The sequence below is a fragment of the Linepithema humile genome, chromosome 4 (assembly GCF_040581485.1).
Source record: "Linepithema humile isolate Giens D197 chromosome 4, Lhum_UNIL_v1.0, whole genome shotgun sequence".
Classification (NCBI taxonomy): domain Eukaryota; kingdom Metazoa; phylum Arthropoda; class Insecta; order Hymenoptera; family Formicidae; genus Linepithema; species Linepithema humile.
In genome coordinates this window covers 7250723-7275813 of record NC_090131.1, presented here as the reverse complement: position 1 = coordinate 7275813, position 25091 = coordinate 7250723, and the positions used below count along the sequence as shown (strand labels likewise).

The 25091-nt window shown below is 41.3% G+C and overlaps 1 protein-coding gene across 5 annotated transcripts; it reads left to right on the top strand.

The window, feature by feature from the left end:
- Positions 1-161: 161 nt before the first annotated feature.
- Positions 162-24695, top strand: mask (multiple ankyrin repeats single KH domain). 5 transcript variants are annotated; one of them, XM_067353667.1, is made up of 28 exons: positions 162-1048; positions 6372-6812; positions 8024-8171; positions 8338-8618; positions 9210-9495; positions 9580-9881; positions 10019-10234; positions 10647-11333; positions 11557-11731; positions 11814-12409; positions 12499-12642; positions 12715-12925; positions 13007-13477; positions 13550-13879; positions 13989-14159; positions 14329-14694; positions 14817-14971; positions 15045-15220; positions 15304-15436; positions 15646-16385; positions 17271-17579; positions 17680-17874; positions 17971-18115; positions 18197-18404; positions 18752-19713; positions 20187-21518; positions 22168-22359; positions 22472-24695. In XM_067353667.1, exons 1-28 carry the CDS (start codon positions 800-802, stop codon positions 22493-22495), a joined length of 9645 nt encoding a protein of 3214 aa, XP_067209768.1. In that variant the 5' UTR covers positions 162-799; the 3' UTR covers positions 22496-24695. The 5 variants fall into 5 exon arrangements, with proteins under 5 accessions (XP_067209768.1, XP_012231867.2, XP_067209771.1 ...); XM_012376444.2 differs by having other exon boundaries at positions 18749-19713; XM_067353670.1 differs by lacking the exon at positions 162-1048 and adding an exon at positions 2009-2760 and having other exon boundaries at positions 18749-19713.
- Positions 24696-25091: the final 396 nt, after the last annotated feature.

The following is a 25091-nucleotide window of genomic DNA, read 5'->3' as shown; positions in this document are numbered from 1 at the left end:
AATAAAACTGTGTCTATTATAGGTCAACAAATATTACTATAAGTATAATATTTAAGTTAAAATGTTTGGACATATATAGATATGTTAAATGTATTATGTTTTGTACTTTTTCCTTAAAACTTATTTATTGGCAACATGGTCAGCAATATTACAAAATTGTATTTAATATGTATAACAATACCTAAGATGTCTAATATTTTTAAAGTTTGTCTTTATATGTTCTAAAGTTATCTATCTACAAAAGCATAGCAGAAAATAAGGCAAAAGTACAGAAAATATTTTGGCTCACAATGTGTAGACACAACAAAAACAGTCACTTCTTCAGCATATTCTATATTTTTGTTTTTTCTTTTGCAAGTTTATTTTCAATATGTAATAAGTAAATAACACAAAAAGTCCCATTTAGCTTCTATTTTTCTTATTTTTTCACAAAGCAGGAATACCGTTATATAAGCTAGCGTGACAAATATTCCACACGAGTGAATGAGTAATTGAAGTTACGCGCCACGCGCGGCTAGTGCCGCGCTTCGTCGGATTTCGGAATTACTTAGGCGCAACCGACGGATGTGCAACCCCGCAGGTCAACCGCGAGAGGTGGCATTCGGGACTGCTCTCGCCGTCGTCGGCCATAGTAGCAATGGCGGGTGTTAGCTTACGTGAATGACGGCGACCCGTGCACACGAGAACGTATTGTCGCATAGTCGCGAATCGAGCGAGTGTACCTTGCGCGTATCGTCGTCGCGTTACGGTTATACCAGCGGGATAACTGTGTGTCATATGATTTATCTGGAGGGTAAAGATGCAGAATGTAGCACAAGGTACGACCTCGGATAGCCAGAAAAGCCACGAAAAGCAGCAGTCCGCAGCAGCAGCAGCACCAGCAGCCGCACCAGCGGCGAACGTTCACCACGACGGTTCTGGGAAGACGTCGTCCACGCCGCAGTCTTCGAATTCGAGCCCTACGAAGTCGGAGACCGAAACCTTTTCCGAGCTGCAGCCGCGCTTTATGACAGACTCGTCGGAGAGCGAGGAAGACAGCGTTTCCGAGGTAAACGCCGTGAGCGAGACACGGGCCCCGCTAATGCGCGACGTTGATAAGATTATCCGTGTGTGCACGATGGCTCGGAACGTGAGAGTGAGAGAGAGAAGATGAACGGTAAGAGAGAATGAGAAAGAAAGATCGGGAAAGAGGGAGAGAGAAAGAGCGAGAGAGAGAGAGAGACAGACAGACAGACAGAAAGAAAGAGAGAGAGAGAGAGAGAGAGAATACTTGTGTGCGTGCGTTTGTGTGTAGAGAGATTACACTTGTGTGCTTTTCTTGTACGTGTGCAGATATACGTGTGCATTTCTCGAATGAGTCTTTGCGAATCTACGAGTATGTTCATTAAAAAATGCTTCGCCGATACGATTGTATTTTGCGCGAGCATTCAATCGTCATCCATATCCTCGTCATCCATATCCTCGTCATCGTAGTCGTCGCTAACGTCGCCTTCGACGTCGACACCATCGTGCTCGTCATTGTCGTTCCGCAGGGCGGATACACGCTATCTCATAGATCGCGTTCGTCGGTTCTAGGAACAACGCTGCATCCCGATCTCAAATTAGTAGCATCAACCTCTGCCGATGCTTTATCAAGCTTCCCTATCTCTTTTTCTTTCTCTCTCTCTCTCCCTCCGTTGGCATTTCCTGCATTATTTCCTACGTTTCTATTAATGTGCATTGTAGCATGCATCGACGATATCGACGATGTTACGCGCTCGTTACACGCCGGATCGATCGCAACGATCTACGCGTGTGAACGCGTATAAATATATACATATGTATATATATTATATTATATATATATATATATATATAAGTTTATATATATATATATATACATTTACGCTCGAATATGCACATATACGCTACATACATATTTGTCGCAGATACTATGTCATGTACATTCTTTTGTGTATTTAATATAAATGAGGATATTCGTCACAATGAGAACTACGAGATGATAACGTCGAGATCATTTCCGTTGAACGTGTAACACTAGTTCGCAGTCGATTAGATTTGAAATTTTTACAAGCTGCGCTTCAATTCAGGATTTTAACATGTATGTGTGCACGGAGGATATTTGGCACACGCATTATACGGATTGCGTTCACCTACAGAGCGAATTTCAAATCTCGAGCGACAGCGGGTTTCAAGCAGATACGGGGTCGTGAAAATCGAATTTGAATCGCTTGAGATGCAAATTGTTTCGATCGAAAACTTCGTAAGGCAGGCTGAGTGATATACGACTGGTTTACGCACGCCGATTCTTTCTAGATTACGATCTTGTCTGTGGTGCAGATAGTTAAGGATAATTTAGAGAAATTAGCGCTAATCAACCGAGGCCGCGAGTCGTGAATCGTGCATCGGCGCGAGTCGACGCTGAAAAAAAAATTTTCTTCCTCTATTCGCGTTACGGGCGTAAATTATAACCTAGAAAAGGACGGGGAATCGTCAAGCTCGAAGTTAGCGAAGCTAGACCGACTCCGCGCAATCGAGGTTAAGGTCCGATTGCACAAGCGCTAACTCTGTCTAACTTCACTTCCTTTTTTTTCTTTCTGTACATTGCGAACAGGATCATAATCTAGAAAAGACATCGAGTCGCCGATCTAGAGTTATTTATTCTAGGTACAATCGAAGCCAATTTCGTTACAGTTCACGCTGCTGTTCATTAACGCTAACCTCGATTGGCTTTGTGCTTCTTTTCCATCTATTTCATAGGTAGGATTATAACCTAAAAGACACAATTTGTCGTATTTGTCGAAATAATTTAATTATGATTATTACCTGTTATTGTACAAGTATGATTAACATCCGGTCGCATTAAGATTGATTGAGATTTAACTTTTTTTTTGTCTATCTGTGCCGCAAAAAGATTTATAACCTATAAAACGTCCATTGATAATTAGAAAAGTATGATTCGTTATTAGTGCAAAATTGACTAATCTAAACTATCATATGTCATTGTGTAATCGCAATTAATATCTACTAAAATTGATTAAAATTAATTATAATTAACCTCATTTCTATCCGTAGTGCAAAAAAATTTTATTCTGCAAAACATCAAATGGTAATTGTAAAAAGCATGATCAATCTTTAATTTACACGCGCTATTGTGCAATCGCTATTAATATCCAGTCATGCTAAAAATAATTAAGACTAATCCTAGCTAACTTACACTTTTTTTATTCATTTTTTTTTTTTTTTTTTTTTTTATGTTGCTTGAAGAATTATAACCTATAAAACATTGCTAGCATTTGAACCAATTATGATTTTTTTTTCTGTAGTACTAATATTTTGAAACATTTTCTTCTCTTAAGTATTCTTTTTATCTATCTTTCTTGAATTTTTGCACATATCTTGCTTAGAGAGATCTATAAATATGTCGAGCATAGATATGTGTTATCTTTTTAATGAAAATTTCTCTGAAAGATAATTACAGCTGAACTTGAGACTAATTCTACTTATTTCTTATTGTTACTGTAAAATAATTATTTTTATTCTTTTTATATAATATTTGTTTACTTATTAGTTTAGCTTCTGGACCGTTTCTTTTTTTTTTTTCTTCAAAGCCGTGGATATAAACCTAGCTACTTTATTTAAACACAAAAGATAGAAAGGGAGAGAAACAGATCTGTAACTGATTTTGTATAATTTTTACATTGATTTAAGCAATTGAATTTTGTTGCTATATTTAATATAATAATACAGCAGTTTTACCAAGTTAAACTTGTAAACACTTAGCGGATAAAGTAATAAACTATAATTAGCATTGACTGTGTGTGTGTGTGACATTAGTAGAAACAGTCCTAAGAATTCTCAGCTGCATCAAGACGCATGTTTCTTCCTTTTTCTTCTCCTCTGAGTTTATCGGTATCTGTGTTCGTTGTCTAATGAGTTTTATATTGGCTACCAGGTGTCTTCGCCTCATTCGATGCCGGTTAGCCGATCTTGGTGTAGATGGCCACTCTCGCGTGGCCTCCTCATCGCGGAGGAACGCAGGAACGAAGAAAGGGAGGAAAAGAAAGGAGGAACGTCGGGCGCGGGGAAAGAGTTATATAACCAGAACATGTATGCGTTTTAATAGTCGTGAAAACGGAGTAGCCGACGTCGACGTCTAAGCATCGTCCTCTCTTTTCGCCGTTTCTATCCGCTTCTCTCTTTCTCGTCTCCTCGTCGCTCGCGCAATTCCCATCGTCCTTCCTCCCGTCTTCGTTCCCTCTTTCCCTTCCACTCCTACCTTCTTTCTCTCGTTATAGTGCACGATAAGAGCGACTTCTACCTTTCATCCTGACGTCTAAGCGAGAGCACCGCGACGCGACGCCTATCGCCGAGGTGCAGAATGCGAATGTCGTTCCCATCCTTCTTGGCATGCCGCGTGTTCCGCGGTGAGCGACAGAGAGAGAAAGAGAGAGGGGGTGAGTGAGAGAATGAAAGAGGAAGAAGGGAAGAATGAATGCATGTGTGTATAGACAGTGGCGGATCTCTACGTTAATAAAATTTGGCCTGAGGGACGTGAAGGGGCTGCCAAATATTTTGACACTTGTACATTGTTTCTTAAACATTCCATATCTGCATTTCCGCATTGAATGTGGAATACTAATTTCACAAATATTTATAAATTCTTGAAATATTTCTAATCTCGTTTCTTTAAAGAGTCCTCCACTGTTGAACCTCGGATTCTCGGAAAACGTACATCTGCCGCTGTGCATAGGTATGCGAGTGTACGACTGTGTAGCTGGTTAAAGTGCTTGCTTAGACGCGTGCGCGCATTCCCGTGCACACGGGGGCGTGTGTGGCGTGCGTGAAATGCTTACGCCACAGGAACCCGTATACGAACACGAGTGTGCCGCGTACTACGCATTCTATACGTATACGCAACATATACGCACTTGTGTGCCATACGCGCTCGCACGTGTACGGCTGCATTATACAGTGTATGTATATAGATAGTCATTTGTATGTGTTAGTACCGTGTACACGATGCGCGAGCAACGATGAGCGTGCCTCCGTTCGTTCGCATCGCCGTCGGCTTACGCGCGCCACCCAGCGGATCTCGCGCGATACCCTCGCGTTCTACGCTCGCGAGTGTGCCCGCACGAGTTCCACGGGCGCCGACTAAACCGGAGAGCCGCAAACTCGCCTGCCAGCTCTCTCTCTCTCGCTCGTCGTGACAAGCCCGATCGTCCGCTCTCATCCGGTCGTCGTTCGTTCGTGCGGCATCGTCGTAGCATTTGTCGCACCTCCCGCTGTGTGCGCCCGCCGCGCGCTGGTCGATGTGTATGCGTGGAAGCGCGACCAGCGGATAGCAGAGCCACCATACTATTCTGTATCCTACCAACGCTCGCACGGACGTTCCTTGTTCGTGATATTCGATCGCATCACGTCTGTACCGCCTGATCGCGTTCCAACGGCGAGGGAAGGAACCCTGTGACGAGGCGTCAAACCCGATCGTCGCCATCGTCGTGTGCGCCTCAGAGAGTGACGAACCCGAGTGCCCGACACGAATGTCGTACGCAGCTCGATGGGATTATTGTCCTCGCGCTGATCATGTCGTGAGTGAAGAGAAAAAACAAGAAGGAGAACGACACGTCGTCGTCGAGTAGGTATCTGCGAGTTTGTACGCGGAAGTGACAGTGTCGTCGTCGTCCTCGTCGTCGTCCTCGTCGTCGTCGTCGTCGTCGTTGTCGTCGCCAGCGCTATGGGCCGCTCCTCCTCCTCCTCCTCCTCCTCCGTCTTTACGGGAGGAACGGCCGCGCGCATCGCTGAAGTGCTGAAACGTCACTTATTGTCGTGTCGTCGTCGTTGCGCCGCGCTCGCCTAGAAAACACAATTATACTTTCACCCGCGTTCCCGATTTTACGTTTATTGTCTCGTGATCGTGCCTCCTCCGCGCGCGACTCGCTCCGCGGTTGCATGCGGTCGCGCGATAACGCGAAACGCAGATACGGGTGTTCCGTCGGGAGAAGCGTGTTTCCTCCGCGGGACATCTCCGCTCTCTAATCCCACGGCCAGTTTATTTGATTTCCGGAATCTCGACTCGTGACGTGTGCGCGATTTATCGTGCGTGCCTTTGTTCATCGATGCCGATCGTCGACGGACAAAGTTGCCATGCCACGATGTAGATTGACATTATGGGACATTTATAAAATTTACACATATGCATTAAAAATAATTGATTCGTGCCGAGATCGATCATATGGATGAGAGTGTAAATATAAAGTATATAAGTAAAGTGATTAGAAAATTAATTTATTACTTTTCTATTTTATTCTTTTGTTCTTTTTTTTTATTGTTGCGCGCTTTGATTGATGGATTTTGTTCAATTGTAGGTGGAGTGTTTTGCGATAGATCCAGTTGAATTGGACGAAGATCATACCGAGTCGTCAAAATTTCTATTGACACCTGAAGACCCTGAACGTTCCGTGGATCCTGAAACTCAAGCGCGACTAGAGGCACTTCTCGAAGCGGCCGGAATAGGGAAATTGTCATCGGGTGATGGGAAACATCTAGCAGACCACGAGGTGCTGCGTAGGTTAACATCCAGTGTTTCTTGTGCTTTGGACGAAGCTGCGGCAGCATTAACACGTATGCGTAACGACAATCCACGTACGCCGAACGAAAAGCGCTCTCTCGTCGAGGCGTGCACCGACGGAGACGTCGGCACCGTTCGGAAATTGTTGACGGAGGGTCGGAGTGTACACGAAACTACCGAGGAGGGAGAGAGTTTGCTCTCTCTGGCTTGCTCAGCTGGTTACTTGGAACTTGCTCAGGTTTGGTGGTTTCTTCTCTGTAATTTTCGAGATTTTCAATTCTATGTGTGAATTCCGGATATATGAAACTGTGCATAACATTCCACGAGATATTTTGTCAAAGTGCATGGTGTACGTGTCACTGTTATACGTGTGGATAAATGATTTATACGGTACACACGTTTAACACACAATTTTTATCACACAGTGCGTGTGATGAATCTAATTTTATTGTAGAATCGTAGAAGTGAGTTTGTACAAGTTGTATCTGAATTGTATACAAAGAAGCCTATATTTTTAGTAATACTTCCTGTAATTATTATATTTGTTGGGTATGTTTATGCGAGATGCCATCATTCTTGACACATGATAGAGAATCTTGTCTATTTTTGAAACTTGTAATTATTATATTGTTGAGTATGTTTATGCGAGATGCCATCATTCTTGACACATGATAGAGAATCTTGTCTATTTTTGAAATTTATTTATTATGTTTATAAAGTTATTGCATTAGCGCAAATAATATTTGTTAGCATAATATTATATTTTTGCAACAACTACACATAAATGATTAATATTATTTAATTTGGTGAATAGCAGTATTAATATCCAATCAATTTGGCTGTAATAATACATTGGCACAGTAATTTTTATCATACAAAAAAAGAAGTAAGAGTTATAATTTGTTGTGTTATGGAGTGATATTTAAATTTTTTTAATTTTGTTTTGATATTATATTTGTGTTATTTAAAAAATTTGTGAATTTCTATATTAGCATGTGTATAAAAAATTCAAATTTATTCATGTAATGCGATATTACAGCCATTGTAAAAATCATTGTTTAATGGTACATAGCTGCTGTTTCATTTTAAATAAGTTTTTTTTCAGCTGTATGTTTAATTAAAATTATCTTGGCTATATTTGTGACAATTTTATTTTTAGTATGCAGTTATATTTTTTGTAATAACATTGTACAATTAACTTCTAATTAGTAAGCTCTATTAATTTTTGCCTATTAGACAAATTACGGGAAATGCTCATATAAAAAGTTCTATAAAACATTAGTATTTTTTGTTTCAACTTTTTTTCTTGTTTATCCAACTGTCATATTAATCGTTGACATGAAGTTGGCATTATAATCATATGCAATCATAAAGTAAGAAAATTAATTTGCAATTAAGATCGTAGACTGATGAAATTTATCTATCATTGTATCTTTTTGCAAAATGTAGGTTCTATTAGCAATGAATGCTAATGTAGAAGATCGTGGTATCAAAGGGGATTGCACCCCTTTGATGGAAGCCGCCAGTGCAGGACACGTAGATATTGTGAGCTTGCTAATTGCTCACGGAGCAGATGTCAATGCTCAATCTACTTCAGGTAAACCCCACCCGCTATTTATTTATACATATTTTTCACTTTACACAATGTCATCGAATTCTTTCATATACAAGAATATCGTGTTTATTTCGACGTCACATTAGCTGAGAATAATATTAATGTCGTACAACAACATGCGCTGCGAAATATTCACTTTGAATTATAGGTAACACTCCTCTTATGTATGGATGTGCTGGCGGACATGAAGATGTTGTGCGTGTCTTATTAGAAGCAGGGGCCAATGTTGAAGATCACAATGAGAATGGTCATACACCTCTGATGGAAGCAGCAAGTGCCGGACATGTTAAAGTAGCGAAGATTTTGCTTGAACACGGCGCCGGCATTAATACGCATTCCAATGAATTTAAGGAATCTGCATTAACGCTGGCCTGTTACAAAGGGCATTTAGAGATGGTTCGTTTCCTGCTGGAAGCTGGTGCAGATCAGGTACGATTATTATTTTCTGGCATAAAAATCAAATGATTGCATTCAGCAAACGATGATTATTACTATCGACAGAATAGTTGCTATACTTTTTCCCATAAAATTTGGATGATGTCCAAAAACCTTAAGATTATTGTCCTCGTAATTTTCCGCGTTTGAAACTAATTGCAAGAGAAAGTGTTGCTTGTGATTACTTATAGATCCTATTAGCTCTATTTTTAACAACTTGGCTGCTTATTCAGCCGTGGTATTTTCTGAATGCGATTCATGATTACACGAAGTGGAAATTTCTAAGCAAGCTAATAGGCAAAGCCAAGTAGAAAAGAGGAGATTGCAAATTCGATTGACCACGCTGTATTGTTGCTTGGTATCTCGATATATTGAATGGGATCGATGCTAGCAACAATGCGGCGTAACTAATGTTATTTTCTTACGTTTGTTAGCTTTATGTTGTATACATTGACACTCTGTTTTAGTCATTTGTTACGCTGTAGTCTTCAAGTACAGATCGTATGCTAAAGATTTAATGATTAAGAACATTTTTTTGTTCTTTTGTTTTCAACTATTTAAATTTAATATTAATATTTTTTTTAGGAGCACAAAACTGATGAAATGCATACAGCTCTTATGGAAGCCTCTATGGATGGTCATGTTGAAGTTGCCCGTTTACTCTTGGATTCGGGCGCTCAAGTGAACATGCCAACTGATAGCTTTGAATCTCCATTAACATTGGCTGCGTGTGGCGGTCACGTTGATTTAGCTATGCTTTTAATTGAGCGTGGCGCCAATATAGAAGAAGTCAACGATGAGGGTTATACACCATTGATGGAAGCAGCACGTGAAGGACATGAAGAAATGGTTGCTTTGTTGTTGAGCCAAGGTAAGTAATGTTGTGCGAATTGTCAAACGATAAACAAATTAAACGAATACGAGCGAGTGCTCATGAAGTGCAATTTATCCGAAGGTGCAAACATCAATGCCCAAACTGAGGAGACTCAGGAAACTGCGTTAACCTTGGCTTGTTGTGGCGGGTTTTTGGAAGTTGCCGATTTTTTAATCAAGGCGGGAGCAGATATTGAATTGGGTGCATCGACTCCGCTCATGGAAGCTGCTCAGGAGGGTCATCTCGATCTCGTTCGGTATTTACTGGAATCTGCTGCAGATGTTCACGCTCAAACGCAAACTGGAGATACGGCACTTACGTATGCCTGTGAAAATGGTCATACTGACGTGGCGGATCTTTTGTTGCAATACGGCGCTGACTTGGTATGTTTTCATCAATAATTGTAATAATCAGCTTGCATAATTTTTCCTTAATTTTATTTTTTTAATTTTATTTTTTTTTATCTGTATCGAAGCATGAATTACCTTTGTCAATTACATCAATCTGCTTTGTATTTCAGGAACATGAATCGGAAGGAGGCAGAACTCCTTTGATGAAAGCTTGCAGAGCGGGTCATTTGTGCACAGTTCAATTTCTTATATCGAAAAGTGCAAATGTTAATCGACAAACGACGAACAACGATCACACGCCTCTCTCTCTAGCTTGTGCCGGTGGTCATCTCACGGTAGTGGAATTGCTTCTTGCTCAGTCTGCTAATCCGTTTCATAAACTGAAGGTAAGTTCTTGTACTTCAAGTACAACATTCGAGTAAAAATCAATATTTTCATGATTATACATTTCCAATCTAGTTATACATGCTCAATTATTCTCACGCAACATGTATTTTGTCACATAATAATAAGATTAATATGCTACTAACGGTGTATTAAATCTCTTGATTCATTTCAAGATTTTGCTCAAGATATTTCAATATTTTTATTTAATTGAAAAGAATCTGAAACTCTGACCGAAACATAATTTTTGTATAGTAATTCATAATAGTAGTTTTTACATTTCGACAACTGTGTCTTTAGTTCTTATTATTTTCTATATTATTGTTGAAAGAATCACGTTACGTTATTCGATACTTTTATATAATTATTTTAGGATATTGATATTACAATATATAATTCCATAAAATATTGTAGGATAATTCCACAATGCTGATAGAGGCTGCAAAAGGTGGTCACACCGCTGTTGTTCAACTTTTATTGGATTATCCTCATAGCATTATGATGAGTGCGCCTCATCATAATGCTACTGCTGCACCTGCGCCCATGTTATTACCGCAACAGCAGCCTCCACAACAACAACAACAACAGCAGCAGCAGCAGCAGCAGCAGCAGCAGCAGCAGCATCCGTCTCAACAGCAGCCGTCTCAACAGCAGCAGGAGCAGCATGTAAGTCATCAGCAACACGTACCTCATCCTCAAACGTCAACACAGCCGCAACAACATCCACAGCAGCATCCACAACAGCAGCAGCAGCAGCAAACAGCAGAGCAACAGCAAGCTCAAAATCTACCCAAGCACAATACACAAAAGTCATTATTAAGGAAGAATCGGTCAGTGACCATGATGCCCGATATGAGCCTTACTTCCGCCGAAGCGCAGCAAGTTCGTTCGCAGCCCGCAGGAGAATCAGCTGTAATCACCAAGGACGATACCAATATCCTCGACAAGGGCAGCGGGGGATTCACGAGTTTGTCCGACCCTAACATTAGCCTTAGCCCGACGCCAGCAGCGTCAACGCAAGGGGTAAATGTTACCGAAAGTCGGAAAAATACTAGACAAGAGCAAATTCTTCATAAGCAACAAATACTTGAGGAATTACAAGTACGTTTTCAAACACTCCTCAATTAAATTTTTCAATTCACTCTTAAAGAAAAAAAAGATATATCAAAAAGAACTTGAGAACTTTTAGAATAATGACGCATTTTAGTGATGTAATAAATTTAAAAAAAGAGAAGCATTCAAATTTAAGAAATACATTTTTGTTTTTATGGACCTTTATCTCCCTTTATGTGAAATTTTTCCATTGCGTAATTATATCTTTCAGAGGGTAGAGCGAGAATTACAAATTAAAGGCGCAGGACATTTATTTTCTGGCCCACGAAATTCCATTATTAATCAACCTCAACAGCAACAGCAGCAAGATCCTAGTGAAACAGAGGCATTATTACCAAGTATGTTAAACATCGACTTACCAGCACAATCAGCAACCTCCCCTCATGGTAGGTTCTTCTTTTCACTCGTCCATCGAAATTAGATGCTCATATTGCAAATGTTCTCAACGCAATCGTTTTAATTTGAAAGGATTGGTTTGCACGACCGGAATGTCCGGTGGCTCGTTGACATACCAAGGGACTAGCGAAGTGGCGTTGGCCTGCAGCGCTTATCTCGACGGTAAGATAATGGGGATGCAAGCAGCGCAGTTCCAGAAGACGCTTTCCGTGGCTCCAACCGCGACGGAGACCTTCCCCACGAATACATTTCCCTCCTCGCCACCGCTGTCTCTTGCGCCGTTGCCTGCTACAACCGCCACTACCGTTTCATTGATTACCGCTAGTTCGTCGACGACTACGCCAAGTCCGCCGAGTATCTCCACTCCTCCGGCAGTTCCTTTAACTGTTCATCAATCCACCATTACTGCGAGTAGCGATGTCAGTCAGAACACTGCAATAAGCGACCGTCCGAAGGCTAAACCCGTGTCCAAAAAGGAAGGGAAGAACGTTCGGAAGGCCGCGTCCGGTATGGCGATGGCGAAATTACAGCAAACTCAAGCGACCATAATGGCTGGCTTGCAGCAACAATATCAGCAGAAGCAGCGTCAACATACCTACCAGGTGCAACAAGTTCACCAGCTGCAGCAACTAAATCAGCAATTGCAACTTCAATTGGATCAAGTACAGGTAGACTTTGCTCTTATCTTTACGCCGCTCATGTTTCTTAAAGCGCCAAACAGTAATTTGATCGGCTGCAATAAAATTTCACTTCTCAGATACAGCAGCAATCGCAGCAGCCGCAGTCGCAACCGCAACAACCTCAGCAGCAAGCCGTGGTCGGTAATAACGCGAGCAGTATACTCATGCCCACTCAAATAATGTCACATTTGCATCCAACGCATCATCATTTGCATAGCCAGGTAACTGTGCTGTTTGAATCGATTACTCTTAAAACAAATTGACATACGTTAAAACACGAATATTTTTCACAGCAAACCGCGCAAGAGAATCTTTCCGAGCAGGCGGATCCCGAAATAACGCGAAAGTACAGAGAAAGTGCTTGTGCATTTTTTACGGGAGCTCAGAAATCGAAAACCTTCTCTACCAATGAAAGAATGCTGAAATTGGAAGACGGCACGGATATTCCTTTCGATGATGCGTTTGAACTTTTTCGCTCCATCAATTTCGATGAGGCTGTCGATGGTAAATATCTTCTGAAATTTAAAAGGCGAAGAAAATTATTTGTAAAATTATCACATGTTTTATTTTTTTTTTTATTAATAGCAACAGAAGATCAAGAAAAACTCGAATTGAAGAGACTAGATGTATCGAGCACTAAAGAACAGCCGCAACAACAGCAGCCGCAGCAGCAGCAGCAGCAGCAGCAGCAGCAGCAGCCGCCACAGCAGCAGCCACAGCCGCAGCAGCAGCATTTACAACAATCTACGCAAATAGTTCAACAAAGCGGAAGTCCGCATGCGTCCCAAGAATATTTCCCTGGTCTCGTACCGTCGGTTTCTTTACCGACGTTACCATCGTTGCAAGTGACAAGTGCCGGCGTGCAGATCGAAGCAGACATATCAGCGGGTTTGCAATTGACGAGTACGCAGTCCTTGCAGAGCCCGGTATTGAAGAATCATATCCGGGCCTTTGAGGAAGGCTTCCGCCAAGGCAGCAGACACTTTCGCGAATGCATGCAGCATATTAGCAGCGACACCTTCCAACCCCAACTGCTGCTTCAATCATCTCAAATAAGTAAGTTTGCTCGACCTCTCGCATCCAGTATTTTCACTGTGGCGAATTTTTAATTCTCCTTTTTATCGTCAGCCTTTCCCACGCAAACGTTACCAACTGTGAGCGGAGCGACGGGAATAATAGATAGTATACCTCATCAGTCGAGCGGTTATGCACAATCCACGACTTGCAGCACCAATCAAGTTCAAGTAGCCACGCAGACTCAAGCACCGGCTACAACGACCGCCGCGAATGTCACGGCCACTGATAAGAAGCAAGTATACACTGCTCCGACGACCGGCAAAGGCAAAAAGGCTAGATATCCTCTTTTGGCTCAGCAACAATCTTGTCAGCAACAGCAGACTGCCAGTGCTCAGCAGACTCCCAATTTTCCCGCGCAGAATTATCAGCTGGACCCAGCAGGTGAGAGATGTATACACTATATATTTTTTTAAATGTAAATTCATCAGTAAGCGACGATCCCGAGGATAGGTCGTTAGGAATCTTCACTTTATCGATCAATGTCCGATAGGTGTTCCAACTGTTGGAGGATATGCGACGAATCAAGTTCCGCCCGCTCCGTTCTCGTGTATGGATGTGGATTCCGAAACTGACAGCAATCACGACACCGCGCTAACTCTGGCTTGCGCGGGAGGACACGAAGATCTTGTCGAGCTTCTTCTGAGTCGCGGGGCAGATATAGGTAAGTGAATATCGAATGTTGTGCGTATAATATTGATCGATGCTGGTAAACTATTTAACAAAATTTTTATGTATTTGAAAAAAATGTATGAAATGAATACGTCTAATAAAAATATGCACAATATGAAACTTTCGCGAAACGAGCAAGCTGACGTACAATTTTGTTACAGAGCACAGAGACAAGAAGGGATTCACTCCGCTCATCTTGGCGGCAACGGCTGGGCATCAGAAAGTAGTCGAGATTCTACTCAATCACGGAGCTGACATTGAGGCGCAATCTGAACGCACCAAGGACACGCCGTTGTCCCTTGCATGCAGCGGAGGAAGATACGAAGTAGTTGAACTACTGCTCAATCGTGGCGCGAATAAAGAGCACCGAAATGTTTCGGATTATACGCCGTTAAGTCTTGCGGCGTCAGGTGGTTACGTGAACATAATAAAACTTCTACTTAGCCACGGCGCCGAAATTAATTCTCGTACTGGTTCAAAATTGGGTATATCGCCTCTCATGCTTGCAGCTATGAATGGTCATACGGGTAAGAAATCAATTGAGTTGAGAAATTATTTAATTGTAATAGCAAATTAGCGCCAGGCATATGTGCGAAAATTGTCATAATTTTGATATAAGATGCGATAAAGGTATAATAACGATTTACAGCGGCAGTTAAATTACTTTTGGACATGGGCAGTGACATTAACGCGCAAATAGAGACTAACCGCAACACAGCGTTGACGCTTGCATGCTTCCAAGGAAGACACGAGGTTGTCAGCCTTCTTCTCGATCGAAAAGCCAATGTCGAACATCGTGCCAAGGTAGTATACTTAACGTTTGAGTGTGTAACGTACGTAGCTTTCATAACACGTAATAATTGTTCTCTTTGTAAAGACTGGTCTGACACCACTGATGGAAGCAGCGAGCGGAGGTTACGTTGAAGTTGGCCGTGTGTTGCTTACTAAAGGTGCGGATGTCAACGCAACGCCCGTCCCATCGTCTCGTGATACTGCCCTCACTATCGCCGCTGATAAAGGACACTGCCGTTTCGTAGAACTCTTACTATCAAGGTGCTTTTTCGTATTATCTCGCGTTATCTCACATTATCGCGTTTTCCGTAGGGCACCGAGATAACGTTGATTTCGTTTTTCAGGGGAACTCAAGTTGAAGTAAAAAATAAAAAAGGGAACAGCCCGCTGTGGTTAGCTGCAAATGGTGGGCATCTTAATGTGGTGGATTTGTTGTATCATGCAACTGCTGACATTGACTCGCAGGATAACCGCAAGGTAAATGCGCTTAAAAATTTAGCTTCATAAAAAGCAATATGTAATTCTTTTTTTTTTTTTATATTGAACAATTTAAGTAAAACAAACAAATTTTAAACTTTAATCATTACAAATAATTACTAAATTATTAACTTATAAATAAACGAAAACAAAAATTGTTCAATTAATATTCAAAATTATTTAATAAAAATAAATCTTGTGGCGATCAGGTTTCTTGTCTGATGGCTGCGTTTCGAAAGGGTCATATTAAAGTTGTCAAGTGGATGGTGAATCACGTAACGCAATTCCCAAGTGACCAGGAAATGAATAGATACGTACAGACCATTAATGACAAGGACCTTCTGGATAAATGTCAGGATTGCATAAAAGTTATTAGAGCAGCTAAGGAAACGCAAGCTGCTAAAGCATACAAGAACGCTAGCATACTATTGGAGGAACTAGATATGGAGAAAAACAGGGAGGAATCGAAGAAAGCGGCGGCCGCGCGCAAACGAGAGAGGAAGAAAAAGAAGAAGCTCGAGAAGAAGGAGGAGAAACGCAAACTCCACCAAGCGTATCACAAGAAAAACGAGACGGGTTTCGAAGATAAGGAAGAGAACGGAAAGAAATCGGGGGATGAGGAATGCGATCGGGCAGACGATAGCGAGCATGAAGGTGGCGATGAAAGAATGGAGAGCGTGCCGTCGCCTGTCAACAGAAGCCCGGAGGACCCGGATAGAGAAGAAGGCGATAGCGGTATAGACGCAAACAGTCAGGGCAGCTGTAGTAGCAACGACGTGAAGGCACGTGAAAAGAAAAAGGATAAAAAGAAGAAGAAGAGCAATAGTCCTACCAACAATGAGAAGGACACGTCTCCCCAGCGTTCACCCAAGACCCTTATTGCACAGAACACTAATCTGTCTCAAAACACAACAGCGTCGAATAAATCTCAAAGTAACACTTCAGAAAAGTAAGTACCTCTTTCTCTCGCATGTATATTTTTCTTCCTCTTTATATTTGTAGTTAAAATGTTGTTCTTGTGCGGAATTGAATTTTAAGATTACGGAAATAAAAATGCACATAATACACATACAAATTATATTGCATTATAATTTGTATCTAATTTATACTACAATTTAAACGTAACTGGCTTTTTATTACTTCAACATTTCAAATTCAGATTGTACATTTCAAACGTATAGGATCCTACACTGCGTCAATTTTCTGTCCGTCAATTTTCTGTCGCTTATACATTCGTAACTTTGAAGCAAAAATGTGAGACAACAAATACCTTCGTGACACATCGCCAACGATTTATGAAAGAATGGAATGACTACAGCTCGGACGAAAACACTAGAATAAGTGGTCATTTTATCATAAATCGTTGGTGAGTGTGTCACGAAAGTATTTGTTATCTCACATTTTTGTTTCAAAATTAACTAAAATAGTTGAGTCACTAGACATCCAGTAGAAACCAGAGGTTGAGAATTACAATTATCTCTTTATCGCTATCTCTGTGTCAACAGTAACGATCTCTAGTAATGACTATCGCAGTGTAGGATCCTATACGTTTGAAATGTACAATCTGAATTTGAAATGTTGAAGTAATAAAAAGCCAATTACGTTTAAATTGTAGTATAAATTAGATACAAATTATAATGCAATATAATTTGTATGTGTATTATGTGCATTTTTATTTACGTATAAATATATACATGGTGTAAGAAATTCACTGAATACACAAGATAACAAATAAAATGCACACAGTAATTTATAATATAAAAAATGAACGCCAAATAATTTTACGAATATTTCATAATACTGCCTGTTACTACATGCTTGAAAATTTCCTCAGGCGTATTATAACCAACGTTACCAGTGCAGTATCTGTGTCCACAACTTCGGTCACGACTACCAGAACATCCACCACCGTCAATTCCGATCGAAAGCTGAAAGGTCAATTGGTATTCGAATCGTCCAGGCATCCAGCAGAGAGGGAAGATTTTGAAGCAACTGGTAATGAGACTTACATTGCTGGCAAGGGAAAGAAGTCTTACAATAATCAGTACGATGGGGATTCTCTGAACACGTCGGCGAAAGCGAGTAACACCAGCCCTAAGCAAAGCGGAAAGCGTGAGGAGGGTTGGAAGGAAGTTGTGCGAAAGTAAGATATCCCGATAGTTTTTCTCAATAAATAACAAAAAAATTGATTTTACTTTTTCGATAGAGCCACGCGTTAAAAATACACGCATTTACTTCTGCAGGGGACAATCGGATGATTCCGGAAGGTTTATGAATTCCCCGTATCGCTCGAAAAAGGTTGCTGTTCCACCGAACGCCATCAGTCGGGTAATAGGAAGGGGTGGTAGTAATATAAATGCCATTCGCATCGCAACGGGTGCGCACATTGAGGTGGAAAAACAAAGTAAATCCCAAGGGGAGAGAATAATTACAATAAAGTGAGTATCGCGCGTTACGTCTTTTACAAGGTTTACACACTTTTTTGGAAAAGAAAACAATTGATCTTTATATTTTGCTGCATCTGTTGCTTTCAGAGGGTCTAGCGACGCTACAAAGCAAGCTCACTCTTTTATATCGCAATTAATTAAAGATCCAGATGTGGATGTCGGGCAAATGATTTCAAAGTCCAAGAGCGTCGTGACAACCTCATCGTGGGACAAATCTGTCTCTACCGTTGCCGTAAGTATTGCCGGGAATCGAATTTTTAATCGCGCGGACAAATTTTATACGATTTTTAATAAATTGAAATCCTCTTTCTAGTCGAGCAAGTCGAGGATTGGTTCTGTAAATAAAGCGCCTAATTTGGCGTCTAGTACAACCAATAACCAAATCAATAAATCGGGATATTCTTCAAACGTATCCACAGTAAGTCAGTTGGTTCCTCTACGTTCATCGTCTACTATTAAAATTGCTGGTGCTTTCTCTACATCTTTACCGCGTGCGACAGCGCCGAGGCTTGTGGCTGCAGGTAATGTAAAACAGATTAACCTTCCGTATATTAATAACAACGAAGGTTTTCTATACTTGTTCATTTTTATATCGATTCAATTTGAATTATTTTTAAAATTAAGTTTAATCAACTTTATGGCAACAAATTAACAGAATTAGAATTAATTATTAATACATTCATTTATTTTAATATTTTTATGTATTATTATGCTTATGCTCTTGTCAAAAAAAAAAGTATTTTTACGTTCGAAGCTGTAGTTCTGTGATCAATCGAATAGAAATCCAAAGTAAAAATAGTTGGTAAATATTGTGATTAATAGACGTGGTGTCCGCATTGAATTAATGCGAGAAATGTATATGCAGCAGAGAAACGTGCACAAGCAGTTGCCGCCCAGATGGCTTCCTCGTCTAACACCAAGACGACGATGTCATACACTAGTGCAATTATGACCGCTGGTAGAGCAGGGACAAAGATCGTTACAACCAGTACGACGCAGACGTTCGCAGCGAAGCTGTCTGAGATCACTGCCTCGACTCACAGTTCCACAACCGTCATCCAGTCCACTCACAGCGCATCGATGAACAAGCAGCCGAAACCGGTGGCGCAAGCCGCGACCGTGACCGTAATGTCGGCCACACCCGCGGCGACCGCTCACATGACCAACCAGCAACAGCAACAGCAGCAGTCCGTAGTTACTATATCACCGAAACACTGCCGACCACTGCCCAATTTGTCTGCCCAGCCAACAATGGCGTCCCATTATTCTGGAAAGTCGACTTATCCGCTTGGGACGAGCACGATTTCGTCATCCTCGTCCACAAGTACCGTAGCGGTAACCAACTGTTCCGAAAGTTCAGCTGTTTCGACATCGGCAATGTCCGTTCGTGTGACACCGTCACCACCCGTTGTAGTGTCTCAGCACACATTACTACCGCCGTCCCAGCAACAGCAACAACAGCAATCCGTGCAACAACAGCAATCACAACAAGTTCGCAGTGCAACGCCGGTCGTGATTCAAGAGCATCAACAGCAGCAGCAACAGCAACAGCAGCAGCAGCAGCAGCAGCAGCAGCAACAACAACAGCAGCAGCAGCAGCAGGCGCAGCAACAACAGCAACAACAACAACAGTCGCAGCAACCAGCAACCACTCTAGAGTATTCCTTGTTTAACGATACTTTTACCAAAGTCACGCAACAATCGGTGTGGGGTGCAAGAGACACCGAGACGCAAAAGGGTATGAATTTTGCTACTGTTGCTGGCGGTGGTGTATCGTCAAACTCTGGTTCGGGCTCGTCTACGGCTAAATTTGACAGCTCTCCACCGCAGGTACGTTGTGAGAACTATCTTGCATCTCTTACATTAATTGCATTTATTTTTTGAATTAAGGCCGAATAAATCGCACGGAAAATTTGCACAAATTATTTATCGATGGAAAAATGGAAATCTTTATCTTTTGCATATGTAATCACATCGAAATTCAGATATTTTATAGAAAATACTTAAATATATCGAAAAAAGTAAAGTAAATGAAGGCTCGTTAATTTTAATTATTTGTAGATTATAAAAATAAAATTCTGAAAATCAAAAAATTTGTTAATATAATCTGCAGATAATTACAGAAAAAAGATTTCAAATTAAAAACTGATATTTTTTCTACATTTTTATTAAGGATCTGAAGATATTTACTGATTTATGAATTTTAGAGTAATTTCTGTACTAAAAATAATTTCGCATCAATGACACTTGGGGCTCCCGTTGGTCGACGAAATAAAATGTGTTTTAAATTTGATGAAACGCAGGTGGATGCGTCTAAAGCTCCGGGATACCGGGGAACAACAATGTGTTCTCCAGTTTCCAGCAAGCCAGGTGCCACGAGCAATGCGTCGACCAATGTAATCGGCAGCGTGGTGTCGTGCTCCGTGCACAATAACCCTATGCAACCGGCGCAGTACCAATCTTCCACAAGTTACAATGAACATCCGCTACCAAACAAACCTCCCGGAAGTCTAGCGGTGGCTAGACCGGTGATACCCCAGCAGAACATCGACATGGGAACGGGAATGGCAGCGCAGTACAACCGACCGGCGGTCTTTCAGGGCGACCTGACGTCGCGGAACGCGACCCCTCACCAGCAGGCGCCGCACGTGATATCTTCCACGTCGCAACCGGCGCTAGACGTTGGGCTATTCAAAGCGAACAGCGGCGGCGGTTATGAACATCCGAACGTAAACTCTAGCTTGCTGAAGATGGTGCCGAACGAGAATCAGGGCGGTAATACCGCTCATCCCCTGTTACCGTACCATCCACACATGCAGAGTTTCGCTCAGACGGCGCCGTCCGCCTCTGTGACCACCGTTAGCATGTCGAGATTGAATCCTCGTGCTCCCGACTTCTCCAGTTCGTTGCATTTGAGCAATAAGCCGCAGGTGACAATGTTCAATCCCGCCGCAGCAGCGGCCGCTGCGGCTGGATCCGCCGGCCTGCATCCGGCGAACATGTTCGCCGCCACCGTGCAGGCGCCGCCGCCATCCGCGATACAATCCAATAATCTGGCGATGCTGGGTAATTTCCCGCTGGGAAAGTATCAGCCACCGACGCGAGCGGCCCCGGCGGCGGCCAACGCCGGCATCTCGACGGCGGGACAGACTGCGCGCTGGCCGTTCGCCGCACCGGCACCGCACAGCAATTACCCTCCTCATCAAGACCAGATGATGAGTCAGATTAGTTTCTCCAATCACTTGGCGAACATCGGCGGACAGCCTGGCGGCATCGATCTTATCACGAGTCTAGAGAACGGTGGTTCACCGGCGATATCACCCTCGTCACCGGCCCAAGTGGCTCAAGAGATGAATCAGTTGAAGATGGAAGATCGCAAAGTGCCACGACCGATTGGCACCGAGCGTGCAACTTGGAAGAATTACTCAGCCGCGGGCATGGGCCCTGGCGGTGATGCCGATAACATTGGCGTCGGCGGCAGTTGGATGATCAATAATGAGAAGATGGGTTGGTCGAATTGCAGTCTGACGCCTGGTATCGACAGGCATCAAATGTTCCGGTCGAATCCTACCTACAATCAACGTATGTCCAACGTCGATCCGGAAATTCATCAGATCATGGAATCTACGTTCCAGGTACAAATCGCATGATTAGACGATTGTTTTTATTAACTTGTACTTTATTCAATCGCTATACGTGTAAAGTGAATATTGCTGAAGTTATTTCGCGTTATTTGAAAACGAATAAGCATAGAATTGAGAAACAATTTGAAGTACAAGAAATTTATCACATTCTTATGCTTTGTATAATAAAATTTAATGAAATATAATTGAATTTTATATTTAAAAACGTTGCTAAAGACAAAACTCGTTTTTCAAAGTAATTACTATTCGAAATTCAACAAAATTAACATTTTTTTTTTAAACTAGAAAGATATCATTTCAATATTTCTATGTCCTCAATAATTTTTCGAATAGTTTATCTTTTTCTGTTTTTGGCAAATTGAATAACATCTTTGATAAAATCTCTGAAACAATTTTTGTATATTTATTTTCAAATCACAGCCAAATAGTTTCAGTAGTGATTATTATCTTGTATAAGAATTTTGATATCGCGTGAGAGAGGCGACTAATGAAAATTCTGATAATTAAAAAAAAGTAATAAGCAGAGAAGTGTGTTCAGCTTGGATGACACTTAGTTTTAGACCAGGATAAACGGTCAGACTTACAGGATTCTTAAAGAAATGTGTCGCAAACGCGCGTACAACTAACTCTATGTGTCTAGGGTCACGTGGATACTCAACAGCCGTTCCCGGCTAACGGAAACGCCGCGACTTTGTCGCTTATACCGGGGTTGGCGTTATTGCCGGGGCAGTATGGAACACCTGGCCTTGCGGAAATTCCCCCGAATGAGCCGAATAAGATTGATCCACCCGCGTGGACGATGTCGGATCCCGTTCAAGACAAGCACAACCCGGTAGGTTGTCCTCTTCACTTGGAATTACTCTGCGAAAATCGAACGACAACGCGATAATATTGCCGCGATACAGGCATTTGTATGCAACGTTTCGACTTATTTTCACTTGCAGGCATGGAATAAATGGACTCACTAGAGCAAGAAATCCGAGTCTGACTCATCTGACGATGAAAACTCATTGAAGAAGAGATAAGATACAAATATGGCCATTTGTATTAGTGGTAGTCTGGACTGGATTAATTATTTGTAGGCACATATAAATTACATTACAATCTTATTATATTCATTCAAATCCGGATTCTTGATATTACTTGTCACGCTAGAAGATAAGGCGACAAATCCTTAATTATACGACTTATTGCTATTAATAGTATATTCCGAGTTAATTACAGAGTAAGGAATATGCGAGAACAGTAGAGATAAAAAAAGCATGACAAAAAAGCATCGGCGTCGGTTTAAAAAAAAAAGCAACAATTAACAATCCGGCGTTCGAGTTTTCTGCTGCTTTTTTCTTTGCCGTTATCAATTGTTAATCGGTATCGGTACACTGATCAACAATTCTTGCAATTAATAATGATTTTTTTTTTCTCTTATTGTTGAGAATGATCTGAACGATTCCGAATATTTCGAACGTGACATATTCGCGACCAACTGTTTCGCGATAAGATCCAGACGCACATGCATTTCACCTTCCGCTTCTGCAATAACGAGAAATATCACTTTAGAATCGTGCCGGATATCAACTCTCAAACTATCACCGAAACGAGGTCTTTCGATTCGAGTTACTTGTGGACAGAGCCGTGTGCTTATAGCATTCATGGAATTATAATAGTCGACGTGATTAATGTTCACTAAAAATGTTGAAAGGATGATCGCTATAACAGTACGATAAAAATTGTGTAAATAATTCGCTTCGCAAACGGGAACACCGATTACTACTTCCATATCGCAAAGTGAAACACGAAGGTGACACGAGATGTGAAAGAGAGAAGAGGGATAGAGAAGAAAAGGGATCTTGGAAATTGAACCTGGATAGATATAAATCTTCCACTTTTGCACCTGTGCTTGAAACCGTCACTGTCACTCCGCCGAGCCTGGCTATTTCCTTCTAAAGCTACGTCCCAGAATAAATATCCGATAACTAGAACAAGAAAGAATCGTTCCTTCGCTCAGACCGCGCAGACCGCGCGGTTGGCGCGCACGCTGTTTTGTCGCGCGAACGAACGAATTGTATAGATCCTCCTTCCGTCACAGCGGCTGCACGTTCGTTCTGCGTCAGTGAACAATCGAAGATAACGAACGAAACGAAAGACGACGAATAACGTTATTTCCACCGATTACGAGATTTCCGTTGTCCAGCCGTCTCGGTACGTTTGCATCTTCCTTCTCTTTTGTTATTAGGCACAATTGTTAATCACGCCCCAGTTACGAGCAGATCAACCGGACACAGATTATCGTATGATACTCGTAGCGAGTTTTTATCGAGCACACATACACACAAGGCATACATGCACACACGTTAAAAAAAAAATGAAAAAAAAAAAAGAACACAAACACCACGCATAAATGACCAGGTTCTCGAAATCGAATTTATGTAAGCGTTACGAGAAATGTCGTCACGAGTCGCGAACACACTGTGTACTAATGATATATTATAATTATGTATACCGAATCCTATTCAGATCAATGAATACTGTTCATTGTTAAAGTGGTAGTGGGCCGCCGACACGCATAAAGAATATAGCTGTGCGTCCCTAGTACGACAGTGCTATTATAATACTATTATTGCTGTGGTGGTAATAATGTTTATTATTATATTATGGTTATTATTACACACAAGACATAAAACTATAGGAAAGAAAGAAAAAAAAATTACAGGTACATAGAGAGAGAAAAACGTCACCCGCTAATCTCGGCTGGACTTAGTAATGATATAATACTATATAGATATACACAAACACATACACACACACTCTCGATATATGAAATGTTCATTTCGATTGAACATTTGAGAATCTTTCTTGGTGGGGATTTCGGTAAGTGTTCAATACATAGCGACGATATACTGTAATTGAAACGGTCCCCACGCGCGCGTCAGTTTCAATGAGAATGATAATTCTGATGATAATGATGAGACGAAGATATGAAGCTCATGGAAATCGTACGAGGGCTTTTTGACCTATATTCCAGGGAGCGCTTCAATTATTCTCTAAGAGTACATTGTTATAATTTAAAGCCTATTTTCAAATTTGATTTATGATAACTGCGATATATGATATAAAACTATTATATGACATATAACAATAAAGCAAATAAATAAATATAACGACGTCGAATTGATTAGGATTTCTTTATTACATTCACCGTTCCCGATACGCACCGAACTTTTACTTTTATGGATATCAAAATCGCATGGTATTTAATTGCTTTAATTTCCTCGCCTCTATCCTTCTTTAGTCAATGCAATGTTTCAAACGTCTACACGCTTCTGACGTTTCAGGAAGTTTAATTAAATCGTAAGATTAATTGCAAAGGAGAGTAATCCATTAAGATTTTATTTTGAACACTCGTATTTCAAGAGTGACACGCGGCGTAGTAAATGCATTCATCATGAAATTAAAACTGTCATTATAAATCATATTATTCGATATTTCTCATTCGAATGAAACGCGATAATCAACGCTTGCCCTGCTAATCGCGCGATTAATCATCTTATTCAATCTTATGTGAGA

Excerpts from the sequence above, each read along its gene's own strand:
- mask (XM_012376444.2), top strand. The coding sequence starts at position 800 with ATGCAGAATGTAGCACAAGGTACGACCTCGGATAGCCAGAAAAGCCAC. Across the intron at positions 8,619-9,209 it reads TGGAAGCTGGTGCAGATCAG|GAGCACAAAACTGATGAAAT; the intron begins GTACGATTATTA and ends TATTTTTTTTAG. Across the intron at positions 12,410-12,498 it reads TTCAATTGGATCAAGTACAG|ATACAGCAGCAATCGCAGCA; the intron begins GTAGACTTTGCT and ends TTCACTTCTCAG.